Source organism: Tribolium madens, unplaced genomic scaffold (genome assembly GCF_015345945.1).
Source record: "Tribolium madens isolate multiple individuals breed KSU strain unplaced genomic scaffold, Tmad_KSU_1.1 Scaffold_1;HRSCAF=32;Tcas5.2_LG8, whole genome shotgun sequence".
NCBI classification, from domain to species: domain Eukaryota; kingdom Metazoa; phylum Arthropoda; class Insecta; order Coleoptera; family Tenebrionidae; genus Tribolium; species Tribolium madens.
In genome coordinates this window covers 11370650-11386313 of record NW_025400984.1, presented here as the reverse complement: position 1 = coordinate 11386313, position 15664 = coordinate 11370650, and the positions used below count along the sequence as shown (strand labels likewise).

General features: G+C 38.7%; 4 protein-coding genes across 12 annotated transcripts; 3 read left to right on the top strand and 1 right to left on the bottom strand.

Moving 5' to 3' along the window:
* The first annotated feature begins 576 nt into the window (after positions 1 to 576).
* LOC123004408 (GATOR complex protein NPRL2) lies at positions 577 to 2158 on the top strand. The gene is made up of 5 exons (XM_044397661.1): positions 577 to 719; positions 778 to 932; positions 981 to 1072; positions 1130 to 1730; positions 1776 to 2158. The coding sequence occupies exons 2-5, from the start codon at positions 804 to 806 to the stop codon at positions 2127 to 2129; spliced, it is 1176 nt and encodes a 391-aa protein (XP_044253596.1). The 5' UTR covers positions 577 to 719; positions 778 to 803; the 3' UTR covers positions 2130 to 2158.
* A 37-nt stretch (positions 2159 to 2195) lies between these two features.
* LOC123004410 lies at positions 2196 to 3689 on the top strand. The gene is made up of 2 exons (XM_044397664.1): positions 2196 to 2524; positions 2573 to 3689. Exons 1-2 carry the CDS (start codon positions 2320 to 2322, stop codon positions 3001 to 3003), a joined length of 636 nt encoding a protein of 211 aa, XP_044253599.1. The 5' UTR covers positions 2196 to 2319; the 3' UTR covers positions 3004 to 3689.
* Positions 3690 to 4707: 1018 nt separating this feature from the next.
* Positions 4708 to 14228, top strand: LOC123003905 (insulin receptor substrate 1). Of its 9 annotated transcripts, none has more exons than XM_044396949.1 (8): positions 4708 to 5630; positions 8426 to 8613; positions 8799 to 8890; positions 10198 to 10343; positions 10457 to 10519; positions 10742 to 10819; positions 10930 to 11037; positions 11118 to 14228. In XM_044396949.1, exons 1-8 carry the CDS (start codon positions 5255 to 5257, stop codon positions 12854 to 12856), a joined length of 2790 nt encoding a protein of 929 aa, XP_044252884.1. In that variant the 5' UTR covers positions 4708 to 5254; the 3' UTR covers positions 12857 to 14228. The 9 variants fall into 9 exon arrangements, with proteins under 9 accessions (XP_044252884.1, XP_044252883.1, XP_044252886.1 ...); XM_044396948.1 differs by having other exon boundaries at positions 10927 to 11037; XM_044396951.1 differs by lacking the exon at positions 10457 to 10519 and having other exon boundaries at positions 4709 to 5630.
* LOC123003910 (pupal cuticle protein C1B-like) lies at positions 14216 to 14853 on the bottom strand. Its single transcript, XM_044396966.1, has 2 exons — positions 14695 to 14853; positions 14216 to 14644 (listed from the first exon to the last, which is right to left on the bottom strand). Exons 1-2 carry the CDS (start codon positions 14704 to 14706, stop codon positions 14288 to 14290), a joined length of 369 nt encoding a protein of 122 aa, XP_044252901.1. The 5' UTR covers positions 14707 to 14853; the 3' UTR covers positions 14216 to 14287.
* Between the last annotated feature and the right edge of the window lie 811 nt (positions 14854 to 15664).

Genomic DNA, 15664 nt, shown 5'->3' with positions numbered 1-15664 from the left:
ACTAGTTTGGAGTGAGTGGCGGTGTCGCAGTTTCGACAAGTGAAGATTTTCGAGAGGTGTGAGAGGTCGTAGTGAGGCGAAGCGCCAGATAAGGGGTCGTGGACGAGGTTCCAGTGGCGGTCGAAGTAGACTTTCAGGTATGTTTTGAAATTGCAACTGGGACATTCGTAAGGGTCGAGCTTCGCTGCTTGGCAATCGAACAGCGATGTGCGGAAATGGGGCACTACGGGGGCGAAGGCGTAACTGTGGTCTAACGTAAACATTTCAGTTTTAGGTTAGAAACCCCCAACCTCACTTTTTTGACATTTGAGAGTACGTTCGTTTGAAATGGAAATTGTGAAATACCTCAATTGTGACACGTCCGATGACTCCCCCGCAACACAAATTCACCTTTTTTTAACAAATCGCGTCATTTTATTTTATAATTAAGTGAAAAAATCATAAATTAACACTAAACCAAACGCGGGAAACGTGTTACTAACAGTGCTACCAACTTTTGATTCAACAATTTTGTAATTTTGAGGAATTTAAAAATGTATTTAAAAAGGATGAGATTTTTTAGGACAATACTTTAAATCCACGTGACGAATTTACTATTGCTGTAATTATTTACAGTCTAGACGAATTTATATGTACAAATTACAATGTTTGACATTTCTTATTTTTGACATTAGTACAGAAACCTGTAATTTGTCAATGTGGTTATTTATTTATTCCAGGTTTTTTAATAAATCTTTTACAAAAAAGGTTTTGCCGGGTTAATTCTAAAATTTCTAGATCTATGGAATTATATTTAACGTCAAATGTTACGAAACATGGAAAATACAGGTTATGTCTTGAACAGCTTTGATCCCACCAGTCAGGAGGGCCCCATTCGGTGCATTTTTTTCTGTGAATTTCACCCAACAGCTGGGCCTATCATTTCGTGTCAAGTAAACGACAAAAAAAATCAGTTGTGTGATTTTGAACCTGTGTTCCAGGAACCAGAACAGTACATTTCAAAGGAACTTTTCGACAGTATTAGTGTTTACATAATTACAAAAGCAGAGTTACAGAAGAGTACAATTACTGTGTAAAAACCTTTACGCTTAATTGATTTAACTAATTAATTGTTTGCTGTCAATTTCAGAACATTGTCAGATTACAAAATCTTGGGTTTTCCGGTCCGAATCGACGATAAAAAGTACCCCCGAAACGCCTACCACTTCAATTTGTGTCTAGTCTGCGACAGTAACGTCCGCACGGTTCATTACGAACCTGTGGTAATAAAATTGTCCGATTATTTAATGGCAATGGAGATTGAGAGTAGTTTTTTATCGGACGGAAAAGCAGCGACAAAACTAGCCCCAATTTTGAAACAAGTCATCGAGGAGTTGAACACGAAGGGCGAGTGCGCGCTCACAGAGGGCCCCACAGCCACCCACTTGAAAGTGGTGCACATTCGCAGCGACCCAGCCCCCGTGGCCGACCACCAAGTCCCCGTCTTCGTCAAGCCCCTCCCTGACCAGCAGTGGGACTTGACGACGCAACAAGTCGCCCCCTACATCGACGGTTTCAACCACGTGGCCCGAATCGCCGCCCTCTCCGACGTCGAAAACAACCTAGTCAAGGCTTGCGTTCAAAATCTGGTCTATTACGGAGTCGTCGCTTTAGTGCCTTTATTCCAATACGGAAACGTTTATTGCACGACCCCCCAACTCTACATCCTTGCCCACGATGTCAATTTACAAGTAATACCAACTTGAAAAATTCAAAATTTCATTCATTGATTTTAGAACAAATGTTTGAAGTTTGTAGCGGTGTCCCAAAGACAGTTACCCAATTTTCGAGATGTTTTTCGCATTTTTGCCGCAATGACACGTGGCACCACCATGCGAGACTTGTGTCTCAGGTTCAGTCCGGCCAACTTGCGCATAAACGAACGAAAATTGGTGCAATTTGGGGTGTTGGAAGGCCTGATTCGGCGAGTACACAAATACCCGATTTTGATGAGCGACACCTCCGAATTGCAAAAGTCCCTCTCGGGGGCTGCCAATCTGGACGAGATTTGCTGCACCACAGGTGTCGCCACACAACAACTCGAAGACCAGCTAGAGAGAGACCACAACATTGTCCTGTTGTGGAAATGACTGTGATAATAAAAATTCCATTGCTCTTATTGCTTTATTTACATAGTTACAGTCTGGTTGCTGTAGCAACAATCGTTACCATGCTAATTGTAACATAGTAATGATCGTTGCTATGGTAATAGTAATAAACAGTTGATGAGGATCCATGGAAACTTGATAGTTGCCATAGTAACGTTAAAAAAAAGTCAAAATGGCGCCTCGCCGCGCATGCGCGTTGGTATTTGTAGAACGCGAAACGTCCGCGATGCGCTACGCCGAAAAAATCATCGAGGCCGTCCGTGTCAGGCCTTTTCTTTACGACCAATCGCTTCAAACATTCAAGCATCTCGGTAAGAAAAACCGAAACTGGATGGAAGTGGCGAAAATAGTGTACGGTAGAGAGGACAAAGCAACAGGTCAGTGGCGTCCCCTACTTTCACATGAAAAATTGCGCTTTTTTCCAGTAAATAAGGTAAAAATCCAGTGGAAGAGTTTGCGCGACGCTTTCGTGAAGCAGCAACGGAAGCGTCAAGGCTGTGGGGGTGAAAAAATCCGTCCGTACATTTACGAGCGCGAAATGCAGTTTCTCATGCCTCATATTTTGGTGAAGGAGCGCGACGAGGAGAACTGCATCGTGCCCCTTTCGCACTTCGAGGTGAAGACGGAGGATTGCTCGAGTTTGAGCGCCTCGGGGGACTCCCAGGATGCGCCGCCGCTGGTCGAGGAGTGCGTCTGGGAGCAGCACAACGCGAAGATGACGCATCCCGTCGATGCGTTTTTCTACGGAATTGCCCAAACTGTGAAACAGTTAAAACCGGTGACAATTGCGCAAATTAAGAAAAGTGTCGCGAATATCGTGATGGATGCGGAAATTGGCGAGATTGAAGGTGTGTGAAGGGCCCCCTGTAACTGCGTAGTTGTGATGACGTAGCAGCGGCGTCATGCTTGGCGGGATTCGGAGTATGAATGACCTGCGAAGGGCGTTGCCCCCGCCTTCGCCCCCCTCGCCCTAGCGCCCCAACATCCGGTCCGGCGTTACACCAGCAGATTTGGCGGCGGCGGCGGCCACTACGGCGCCGCGTTGCCACGTTGCGCGCTTCTCCGCATCCAACGCGAAATTTCCATGTATTAACAATTATCACAATTTTGGAAAAAATTAACTGTGTTTTTCTCGTTATCCGTCTTGACACCCCTAAACTAAAGTTGGTACTACATCTCGGGTTTCAATTACTACACTGGCAACGTCGCAAGTGCGATTTTTGAAGTGAAATATATAATTTGCGTGTAAAAAAAGAATCTGTATCACAACTGCACCCTACTTACAGGTTTAGAGACAAAATACACCACTATTTCAAACACAAAAACAATATGAAAAGTGACAAAATGGCGATTGAAATGTGACGTTTTTAGAAAAAATTTAAATTGCAACCACCACAAGTTTAGCTTCAAAAAACATGCACAAAAACTAAGCATTGATTTAAAATTATTACATATAAAGTAGTTATAATTTTGTTTTTTCCCATTATCAGTCTTGCCACCCTTAAACTTAGGATTAAAAAACACTACACTGGCAGTGTGGCAACTGAGTTTTTTTGTTTTGGAGACAAAATACTTTGGTCGTCACTTTTCTGACACTAAAACTTTAATGTTAAAATGAATGACAATTTTAAATTAATGATATCTATTATATTTTCCTATCATAAATATGTACAGTTGCGGAATTAAAATTTCAGGCCATATTGTCATTTTCATAATGTAAACTCTAAAACAACCTTTACATTATTAACCTCATTTTTTACTAATGTCATGTTTATGTCATTTTGACTTAAAAAATAGCGTCACTGACAGAAAAGTTTAATTGTCAAATGTCAGTCATGATGACAGTAAAAGGTATTTTACAGTGAAATTTTTGAAGTGACAGAAAAATACTGCCCGAAATTTTAATTCCGTAACTGTACATACAACTTGTCAACTATGATTGACAGTAGCTAAAAATAAGGTTAACAGTCCTAAAGCATGCTTTACAATTTAATGTCACCGAAGTGACATTAACGACCAAAGTATTTTGTCTCCAACTGTACCTCATGTAGGAAAAAATAATTAAAAATTAGCAACGTTGTTAACATAGGATAGCAAACATAAAGATTTTTGTTATTACTTATTTTTGAAGTGACTAAATTTGTTTTAAATGACATTACACTTTTTACGTAAATCAACCTTTAAATTAAAGATTCATTTAGACTTTTACAATCTACACTTGAGTGCAAAAAATAACGCAAATAGATTTTTTTATAATGTAATTTGGCCTGTTTTTTGACATTGTTTTTGTCACAATTTCATAATTGTCAGGCATCTTCCACACTTCTATCAAGTTATTCCATTTTGTTTTTAACACTGACTATCACACTGCACTAGCAAGATCACCAAATACGATATTTCTTTTGATAGTTTACTAACCTTTTCGGAACAACCTTTTTCACACTATGTAAATCTTTTAAAATTTTGACAATTTGCGTTTCTTTTTGTACTCAAGTGTACTTAATGCACACTAATATAGAAAAGAGTATAATTAATTAATAATTGACGTTTTTTGAAAAAATGCACATAAAAAGCAAGTGTTGATTTATTAAAAATAATTATAATTTCGTAAAAAAAATATAGTGATTTTCATGACCATGCAATTGAAGGTTGGTACTAATTGACGTTTGTTGAAAAAAAATGCAAAAAAGTTGCTTGTTAGTGAAAATTGAGCGCAAATTTTGCAATGTTTGTGATATTTCCATAATATAGTTTTGTCCGTGTCGAATTGTATGATGCCAGGTGTGTATTGAGGTTATAAAATTCCCTTAGTGGTGGGAATCGTCGTCAAAGTGGCAACGTCCTCGGGGTCGTTTCTCGTTATCGAATCCTCCGAATCGACGCATGCGCTTGTCTTGTTTACAAGGAGAAGCCGCTCCGCATTGCGTCTGCGACATACGTCGCGGAATGGTGCCCCCGTTTCCTCGCCTTCACCGAGAGAGACAGTGTTAGTGCGAAGTTCCGTGTCCAGACAGTGCCGCTTCAGACGTCTACAACACATGACCGACCTCGTCAAGATGGACGCGAGTCAGTGTTAGTGTCGGAGTGGTGTAATAAAATGTGCGTTGATGATGTCGGGCAGTGAGGGTGGAGGAGGAGTGGTCCTCAGTGGCTACCTCAAAAAACTCAAAACCTCCCGAAAGAAGTTCTTCGTGCTGCGAGCCGAGACGGCGGACGCGTCCGCCAGACTGGAGTACTACGACACGGCGAAGAAGTTCAACAGTGGATTGCCCCCAAAACGGAGCATCCCGTTGAAGAATTGCTTCAACATCAACAAAAGACTGGATACCAAACACAAACACGTCATTGCGTTGTACACGAAGGACGACTGCTTCTGCGTCGTCTTGGACAACGACGACGACTTGGACAGCTGGTTGAAGGCGCTTTTGAAGCTCCAACACGGAGAGGAAGTCGTCGATGGGGAGACACCCAAACCCACGTTCGGTTAGTGACAATAATCCACTATTTCATGCGAAAAACAACACCACTCCAATACCAAAGGTTACGATGAAACGTGCAAATTGCATTCCAACAGTGGCGTAACGTGAGGGAAAAACACGAAAATGACTCATTTCAAACGGGTCAATGATTGCATTGCGTTTTCTCAACTAAAAACAACACTTTTCTAATCTTTACACACACCACTTCAAAGTTGGCAACTTGACTGCCATTTTAAACAGCAATGTTGCCAAAAAACAAGTTGGCACGATTAAATAACAATTCAACAAACGTCAACTCACCGATTGCGTGATTTATGACGCTATTAATGGATTAACTGTATTTCCTGTTTTTCGTGTTGCATTGTAACAAAAAATTAATTTGTTGTTATCTTACGCACAACACAATTCCGACCTATTTTAACCTTACTTTTTCATTCTTTACCTTGAGTTTATCTAAATTGGCACTAAAAACGTCAATTTATAGGATTTTTTCGTTTTGTTACCGTAGTTACAGACGCCAATTTGTTATATAAAAACGTTAAAATTTGACTAGGTCGTCATGGTTACCTAAAATTTGAAAATTGTTTATCACCTGTGAAGGAAACAACATTTGTATTTATATAAAAAATATTGTTCACAACGCACACAGCGATTATCTGTTTGTTTTGATATTGTGTGGCAAAGTCCGTGGAAAAATGGTGGCGTCGCGACGACATTTCGTGGGAAGGAAGGGGAGGAGGAGGACGTCGTGACGCGTGTATGTGTGTGTTTCGACGCCTGTTGTATTTCTGTCCAGCGTCCTTGGCTCCGTTCGCCCAGACGTGAAACAATTCCAAGGACGCGGAATTTTTTTTAGGGGAATTTGGAATACCAACCGAAATGGCCAACGGGAAAAACCAAAACGAATTCAAACAAGAATGTGGTAATTGTGTTTGTTGTTGAGATACTGTTAGACGTTCAATGACTAAAACACTTAACAACAAAACAAATATCTGTTAATAGAATTCCATTGAGTGTGTTGAAATTCTCGAAATTATTGTTTGAATTTTTCTCTTATTTCGGTGATGAGTCACTAAAGACAGGAACCGGACGTGTTTAAATTGCATTGTAAGAAACGAGAACGGTTCCATTGACACAATACAATAAGAAACCACCAATTAGTGTTTTATCTGTGACAAAAACTCAAATCCGACCGGAAAATGCAAATCTAGACATTCCCAAGAGAACCGGAAAAAGTGAGGATTGTTATGGGAATAATAAATTAAAATAATAATAAAAAAATAAAATATAATAATAGAAATAATAAAAAGTTGCAGGTTTTTAGTTGGACATTTTTTATCGCAATTTGCATAAAAATTGTTAATTGAGGCGAAATAGTTTCGCAGGCGGCGCCACGTTGATGTTCCAAAGTGCAACGGTTTTAATATGGCGACAGGTGTGATTCCCCATATTTACACAGCGATTACGCGGAAACTCAACCGCAAAATATTTATTGGGAAAATTCTGTTTCAATATTTTGAAAATTGTCGATATCTATCTACCAATGATCGATAAAAAAAATTGTTTACTTGTTTACTTTTGGCAATTATTCATTAACGAGCGGAAAATAAGTAGGACACTCGTAAATGTTATACCGAGCGTCATAACATGCCAATTTTAATTCGTTTTTCGCACCACACGATATAATTAACAATGTCACCTAATTCGGCGCCTTTCAAAAGCGAATTGTTGGTATTTTTAGTGTGTCGTACTGACGTCACATGTTTACGTTGTTTTACCATCAAAATCTCGCCCATTGTCTTTCATGGAATTAGAGAAAAACAACATAATAAAAATAACTCCATGACGTATATTTTTAACTGTATTTCGAGGCCCATATTTAAATTTTTTTTTGCTTTTCCGAGTCATGATAATGTATTAAATCTAATGATTGTTCACACTGCTCCAGGATGTTTTCATGTGATGTGATTATGTTGTTTACAACATAGTCGGTAAACAACGTTCGAAATTAGTCACTCTTGACGAGAATTATTTGTCGGTTATATCGTTTTGTTTTCACCATTAATTATTGTTTATCGGTTGCGTAAAATAACGCCCACCGCAAAGCAATTTTTTTTACAATACTTTCACTCGAAAAACAAGAATTTTGCAGTTTTCTACGCCACTGGAATGATGCCAACCTCTAAAAAATCAATGTTCCAATTCCAGCATTCCATCGATGCTTGTCATTATTATTATTATTATTATTTCCTGTTTTATTTTCGGTGAATCACTAATTTTTCTCGATTCCTCCGACTCGAAATTGATTTGGCAGACCGTTTTAGTCGCCCACAGACAATTATAAATAATTTCGTTGAAGTTCAGACTGACGGACAGACGGAAAGACCTACTTTTCATAACTTATTTTTTTTTTACTTGATTTTGTGAATGTTTGAAGATTTGGCCGTTCATTTCATGAATAATTCACTATGCTATCTGTTTCCTGTTGTCGTAAGTGCGTAAACTATACGTCAATTGATTATTTTAACCTAACGGTGCAAAAAGAACCAAGGAATGCAAAAAAAAAATTAACGGAGATACGGACACAAGATCATCTGTTATGATAAATATACGAGATAAGTCAAGGACGAGGTGTGGAGGTTATCAAATTAACACAAAAAATGCTATTAATAAAGAATTTGGGTATTTTTAGAAATTTTGGGGATTTTTTTTTTTTGATTGGCAACAGTGACTTTTTGGAGCAGTGTTGTCGGTTTGTCGAAAACTGGATTTTTTTTTTAAGTATGTTTTTTGTTTCAGAACACGTGTGGCAAGTGACTGTACTTAATCGAGGCCTCGGAAATGCCGGTCTAACCGGAAATTACCGCCTCTGTCTTACCGACAAGACTTTAAGTCTGATCAAAAGAGACTGCGAAAAACCAACAATCGAACTGAATCTTTCGAATATTCGAAGTTGCGGAAATCTCCGTGATTTTTTCTTCTTGGAGGTGAGTAACAACAGTAATACCAACACAATTGACACGTTGCCAACTTTACACCAGACAAAACAACGAATTTCTTGCGTTCTTAAAATACCATTCGGTGTTGAATTTCATTCTGTATAAAATGATAAGCGATTACCAAGTTCAAGGGGAATTACAAGATTGACCTTGGTGTTTTTTCTTTTTTCCAGATTGGTAGATCGAGTACTTTGGGTGCTGGTGAATTATGGATGCAAACGGAAGACAACAACATTGCCCAAAATGTGCATTCGACTGTTTTCCAGTAAGGAAATTTTTTTTTTATTTCTATCAGTGCTGGCAACTATATCGAAATAAATAAACTCGACTATTCCGGTTTCGTTATTTTTAAGTATTTCTTTTCGTAAACAATTCGAGGAAATCGATCACGCGTGTGTATATTTCGACGATTTTCAAGTGTTGTACAAATATTGCTCATATTGTGTATTATCGGTAATCTATTGGCAACACTGAGTAATTGTGATATCAACGCGGTACAGGTGACGCCAATTCCAGCGCCCGTCCGTCGAAAATGAATGACATTTGTCCATAAAAATTTGACGTTTGAATTTGATGGTCAATGGTGCCAAATTAAGAAAAATTAGTCTCAAATTTTTTTTGAAATCGAAGCGGCAACACTGTTGCGTTGATAACCATTTCGGAATTTTTTTTGTTTCTTTATTTGGGTGCCATACAAAATAGCAGTTTATTGGCAACACTGAGTAATTGAGATATCAACGTGGTGCAAGTGACGGCAATTCCAGTACCCGTCCGTCGAAAATGAATGACATTTGGCTATAAAAATTTGACGTTTGAATTTGGTAGTCAAGGGGCCAAATTAAGAAAAAATAGGCTTAAATTATATTTTAATCAAAGCGGCAAAAACGTTGCGTTGATAACAATTTCAATTTTTTTTGCCAAAAATGGCAGTTTATTGGCAACACTGAACAATTGTGATATCAACTCGATGCAGATGACGGTCGTCCGACAAAAATGAACGACATTTAACTATAAAAACTTGACGTTTGAATTTGATGGTCAATGGTGCCAAATTAAGAAAAATTAGTCTTAAATAATTTTTTTAATCGAAGCGGCAAAAACGTTGCGCTGATAACAATTTCGGAATTTTTTTGCCAAAATGGCAGTTTATTGGCAACACTGAGTAATTGTGATATTAACGCGGTGCAGATGACGGCCGTCCGTCGAAAATGAATGACATTTGACTGTAAAAACTTGACGTTTGAATTTGATAGTCAAGAGTGCCAAATTAAGAAAAAATAGTATCAAAAAATAGTTTAATCGAAACGTCGATGTTTACCGAGGAATTTAAACACACCGTGATAACAACAATGTTGCTCTGATAACAATTTCGGAATATTTTTTGTTTGTTTATTTGTATTGTAATACACTTTAAAATTTATAATAACACGGCGATTATCTACGTGAAATTTATCACTGGCGCCTAACAATAAATAACAGCTGTTGTAATTGCCATGTGTGACGTCGTCGATGATTTGCAAAACCGAATAAATTGTTAATTGCCAACTTGACAAAACTTTTTTTTCCCTCTAGTGCCATGACTACCAACAGCAGCAACAAGGATGAATTTGGTCCTAAAAGCCGTAATCGTTCCTCATCTGCAACTGAATCCTCCAAACCAAACATGACGCGCAAAATTCATACCAACATCGCACCCAAATGTCATATATTGCTACCAGGTAATAAAAAAAAAACTGAATTTTTCTAACAAAATTTGTCTCCTATTCTGTCTTTGCTGTCCCATCGTTTGTAGTATAGTTTTTAGTAGTGTTTTTCCTCCTTTAACTTCCAGATGTGTTCCACACTAGTGACACACAGGTCAATCCCGCGGGCAGCTCCACGCAGCACCCTCTCGGTATGATTTTTATCCTTCCCACTCCTCCCAAGTGTATGCAATATGTAACACATCGATGTATTGTTGATTGCATATACAAGGGATTGTCTTGTGGTGTTTTTTGTGTTGTGGGTGTTGGGTGAATTTCATGTCTAATCTTTCATTTTAAACCATTTGGGGTTGATAATTTATGAGACAAGGCGCTGTTAAATATGCTAATATGTGGTTGCATGGGGCTTGCAGTGAGCGGTGTTGCCAGTTTTTATCAACATCTAATCCAGAGAGGAACAAAAGCATCAGAACGTCGACATTCAATATCAGGTCTGTAAATGTTGCTTAAACAGTCGCAAATCAGGTCCTTGATTTGTTTTTGTTTTTTTTTTTTTAACCAAAACCTCACTCTATCGGGATGTTTGTTTATCCTTCAGCAGGTAGTCTAACCCATTGTGGCGTCATCAGCCATCAGCGCACTCAATCACTGCCCTTAGCGAATCCTGCACCTCTTTCCGATCACTCGCACTCACGAAAACGCCCCAAATGTACGTATCATACGCATAATCATCACCCCCTTCCACTCCCTAACACACACCCCGAGTTACATACTGTATTTTTCTTGCAGGTATGAGTCGGGAACGGTGCGATTCAATGCCGTCACGGGCACGAACCACATCCGAGGGGGGGAATCACCGACATTTGAATCCTTATCGGCCGGCGTCGCTCTACGGTCGTGATATTTCGCATAGTCCACCATTGGGCAGTCCGGTGAGTCCCCCGTGTTCTACCGATTCGGCGGGAAGTTCGTATAGTTTGACTGATGAAACGGACGTTTGTACGGAATTGGAACCGAGTTTGGGACGATATGGACATTCATTGACACCTGACGAGGCGATTGCCGAGGAGGATTGTCCCGATAGTCCACCCTATAATAATTATATTTCAATGACATTGCATAGTTCCGATGATGGATATGTGGATATGTCACCAAGAGGAAGACATCATAATTCACCTACGGCGAGTATGAGTAGTGTCACTTCGGGGACTCCCTCAACCGATATGAGATTCGCTGAATATCCCCTTGAGAAAGTTACATCGTATTTGGCCGAAGATGATGGTCGACCAGCTCGTGCATATTCGGTCGGTTCCAAACCCGAAAGTTACCGAAAATATACGGAAAAACTCGGAAATAATGATAATTTACGTGAACGTGCAATGAGTGTTGGTTCTAAAACGAAGAAATTACCGGCAAGAGTTTTACCACCGCATGGGTACCATCATCAAGGTACCAAATCGTCAAGTGCACCAATTTTAACCAATTCACGTGGTCAAGGTTCTTATGGTTCCATTGGTCCAATGGACGATCTCATGGAAATGGATTTCAGTCATAATTCCGGTTATATGGACATGAAACCGGTTAATACCGGTTATGTGGAAATGAAACCGGGACGTAAACCGGAAACGTCACCTTATGTTGACATGTCATCGGGTTCTTCCCCGGCGAAACCATCATTTATTTCATCACCGACACCACAATCCGATGTTTACATGGAAATGGATCCGAGAAAAAATCACAATGAGTATTTAGCGATGAGTTTTAAGAAAATGCCAAGTCCGGGGGGAAGTCCCGGGACGCCTGAAGGTTACGTTGAAATGTCGCTCGGTCGTGGCCATAGCCTCACCGAAGACTACGCCAACATGTCCCTAAACAATACTAAAAAACGAACCAATCGTAATAAGAATCGTTCAGAACCAATCAACATTCAGAATTCGCAACGGGGCGGTCCTAATCCCCGTTCAATCCTTCTCGCACGTAAACACTCGACTGGAACTCCGCCCACTATGTATCTCCCTCTTACTGTAGCCACGCCTCACGATTCGAAAGACAGTTCAAGTTCTAGTATCAATACCCCTTCCAGTTCCTCGACAATTTTCCCTATAAGTCTGAATAGTCCGTCGTTGAAAGCCACGCCCGATTACATCCCAATGGATTTCGACAAATCGGATTACGTGAATTACGATCCTAAACCGGGAGGGGAGGAATCACGACCAATCAACAACGAGAATAATGACGACGAAGGTCGAGCTTATGAAGTTCTAAGGCCGAGTTCGAGCGAATCATGTTCGACGATCGGGGGTTCTCGGCCGGCGTCGGTCACTTCCGCGCATATGCATTACGCGAGCTTGGATTTGGATGAGGGGAATCGTAGTCCGAGGACGGTGAAAGGGAGTGGGGGGGAGCAAGGGGAAGTGACGTTGACGTATGCCGCCATTGATTTTGTTAAAAGTGAAGGATTGAAGCATAATTCGGTGGCGGCGACGACGACGACGACGACGACGACAAATGCGAAAGTTAAACATTGAAAGAGACTGATTTTTAGGTAATTAGGGTTACCAGGACTTGTCATATCCGGTTGACTTGATTTATTATATATACATGTATAAGGATTAAACAATTGTTGGATGTTTCAGTAGGCGAAATAGTGAAATTTGGTTTTGTTTGTTTGTTTGTTTGAAACGGAAACGTGTAATGTTTTTTTGCAAATTATAGGATATTTAGAGTAATTTGTAAACATATCACCTCCCGTTACAAAGCTAGGAAATGAGAGGAGGCGATTGTGGTGACCTCTCTCTATGTCTATGTACACAATAAATGTTACTAGATCTCTAAAGATTGAATGAAAGAGAAGAAATGTTAAAGATCAGCATTCCAGATCAGGGGTACAATCATTAGTGAATTACTTTTCCCCAAGGACTAGTGAAAATTTTTAAGTATCATCACAAGAGATATTTTATATACTACAATGATGGTAAAGCAAGTTAATGTAATTATATATATATATTTCTATTTCACATTCTTAAAGCAATGTTATGTAATTGTACTATATTATCTAAACCTGTTTGTAATTAAAACAACAATGTAGTTAGACGAAGCGAGTTGTAAACATATTATTCTTATTGAGGCTCAATTTATAATTCCTATGTAGTCATAAAATGACATATTTTTGTTTTTTAATTTATGTAAGTTGTATATTCTAAGTGTTAATTTATTTGTATTTATGCTTTGATTTATCCTAAAATACCAAAACATCAGAATTGTTCCACTGCAAAACTGCCATAATGTGAAATTAGTGAAATTTTATATGCAACAACAGGTGCTAAAATATACAAGAACTCTTATTTATTTCGAATGACAGTGCCTTTACACAGTTTTTTATTTGAATATTTTTTAAAAATTAGCATTTTATTTTTGTTGCTTTTAGTCGTAGAACATTCTACACGTGTCGATTCGGTTTTATTTATTTTTTACTACTTTTAAACGATTCAAGAGCCTTGACTTATCATAAATAAAAAATTAGAAAATATATTAATAAAATGCTATATAATCCCGAGATAGCTTATGCAATTTATGTAGTCATGCATGTAAAATTATTAATGTGAAAATTAGGAAATTTGCTATATGTATAGAAAATTGGTCATTTTCCAAATACTCTGTCTTGACACCAATCCAGAATATTTTTCTCACTAATTACCCAAAAAAAAAGAAAAATAACAACAAACATATTCTGGATGGTGATTCAATTTGAAAAACAAAGAAATTTTTACTCCTATAATTTGCGAAATTTGTGTAATAAAAACATCAATCTGTTTCGAGCACTAAGATAGTCTCTGTACATAATATTGGCTGCCTATATTTTTTTTTGTAAATCGACAAATAAATTATTTCATTTAAAAATCATTTTTTATTCACAAATAAATACAAAAATAAATAAAAATGTTGTTTGGGGGGGGAAATTACCATCCGTAGCTGAAACCCAGCCCGCTGTAGGTCACGTGCGAGACAGCGGGGGCGGCGGAATAGGCCACGCCGATGGCAGGGGCGGCGGCGTAGTGAGCAACGGGGGCGGCGGCGTAGTGGGCAACGGGGGCGGCGAATTGCACTCCCGGATTCGAGACTCTAACGTCAGCTTTGCTCACGCTGGAAAAGGGGGTGTCGATGGTCTTGGAGTAGGTGGAGACTTGGCCCAGGTTGGCAAAACTGCGGAAGGTGTTGGAGTGTTGGGAGGTGATCGTGGGGGCTGCATAAGAGACAGCGGGGGCCGGCAGAAGACCGGCTTTAGCGCACACCAAAACGCCAGCAAGGATTACCAACTGAAACACGAATTAAAAAAAAAAACACTGCTTTGTGTGTGTTTACTTACTTTGAGGGACATGTTGTGTGTTTGTGATCAATTTTTCGTCGGGAGGTTTTTATATTGTGTTGATTTGCCTCGAGGGAGTGTTATTACACTTTCGTTTTCGTCGGTAGAGCCGACGCCCCTCGAAATTGGGTCGGTTTAATACCATATGACATCATTACAAAAGTTTCACAACTGTTTTTGAATTTTTATACCGTGATCGGATTTTTTTACGACCTAAATAAATAAAGTCAACGCACTTGGAATTATAACAAAAACCTGTCTTATTTGGTTCAAGGACCGCATTTCATTTTCCTTCAATCATGATTTTCGTTGTGTTTTCAATTTTAAGCAAACTACAAACTAAGGGTTATAACCGATTTTTAGTCAAATTAATCTTTTATTTGTTCCACTCTGTATATTTTTTAACAGGGATAAGAAATGTTTTGATTAAATCGACTTTGAACGTAATGTATGTGCTTAATTTACTAATTTAATTTTAAAAAAGTCTTTTTTTAACGGAAATGTGAAACAATAACGTTGCCACCACTAGCAAAATATTCATAGTAATTTTAATGTAAGAAGTTGGCAGTTACAGTTTTAACATAATCTGAAAACATCAAAAATGTCATATGAAACGTCAAAATTTTGACATTTCAACACGAAAACAACTGTTTTTTTAATCTCCTGCGACAATAACAAAGCATACCATTTTTTTCACCAAAATTTTAACATGGTGATTTCAAACTTTAAAGTAATAGTATATTACAATCACAGTGGGCTCAAATATAGAGCCCAAGAGAAATGAGGCTTGCTAATAATAACAAATAAATGTAAATAAATTGTGCATATAAATAAATTAAATTTTAGACATTTGATATCCGTAACCGTGGTAATCTTTATAACATTACTTCCCGACCACGGGATGTGATGACAAATTTTCCGACCTACAAAAAATTATGCATCAACATATTACTAAAGTCGCTGTTAAATC

Excerpts from the sequence above, each read along its gene's own strand:
- LOC123004410 (XM_044397664.1), top strand. The coding sequence starts at position 2,320 with ATGGCGCCTCGCCGCGCATGCGCGTTGGTATTTGTAGAACGCGAAACG. Across the intron at positions 2,525-2,572 it reads TAGAGAGGACAAAGCAACAG|TAAATAAGGTAAAAATCCAG; the intron begins GTCAGTGGCGTC and ends GCTTTTTTCCAG.
- LOC123004408 (XM_044397661.1), top strand. The coding sequence starts at position 804 with ATGTTACGAAACATGGAAAATACAGGTTATGTCTTGAACAGCTTTGAT. Across the intron at positions 933-980 it reads GGCCTATCATTTCGTGTCAA|GAACCAGAACAGTACATTTC; the intron begins GTAAACGACAAA and ends CCTGTGTTCCAG. Across the intron at positions 1,073-1,129 it reads CAGAAGAGTACAATTACTGT|AACATTGTCAGATTACAAAA; the intron begins GTAAAAACCTTT and ends TGTCAATTTCAG.
- LOC123003905 (XM_044396948.1), top strand. The coding sequence starts at position 5,255 with ATGATGTCGGGCAGTGAGGGTGGAGGAGGAGTGGTCCTCAGTGGCTAC. Across the intron at positions 8,614-8,798 it reads GTGATTTTTTCTTCTTGGAG|ATTGGTAGATCGAGTACTTT; the intron begins GTGAGTAACAAC and ends TCTTTTTTCCAG. Across the intron at positions 10,344-10,456 it reads ATGTCATATATTGCTACCAG|ATGTGTTCCACACTAGTGAC; the intron begins GTAATAAAAAAA and ends TTTAACTTCCAG.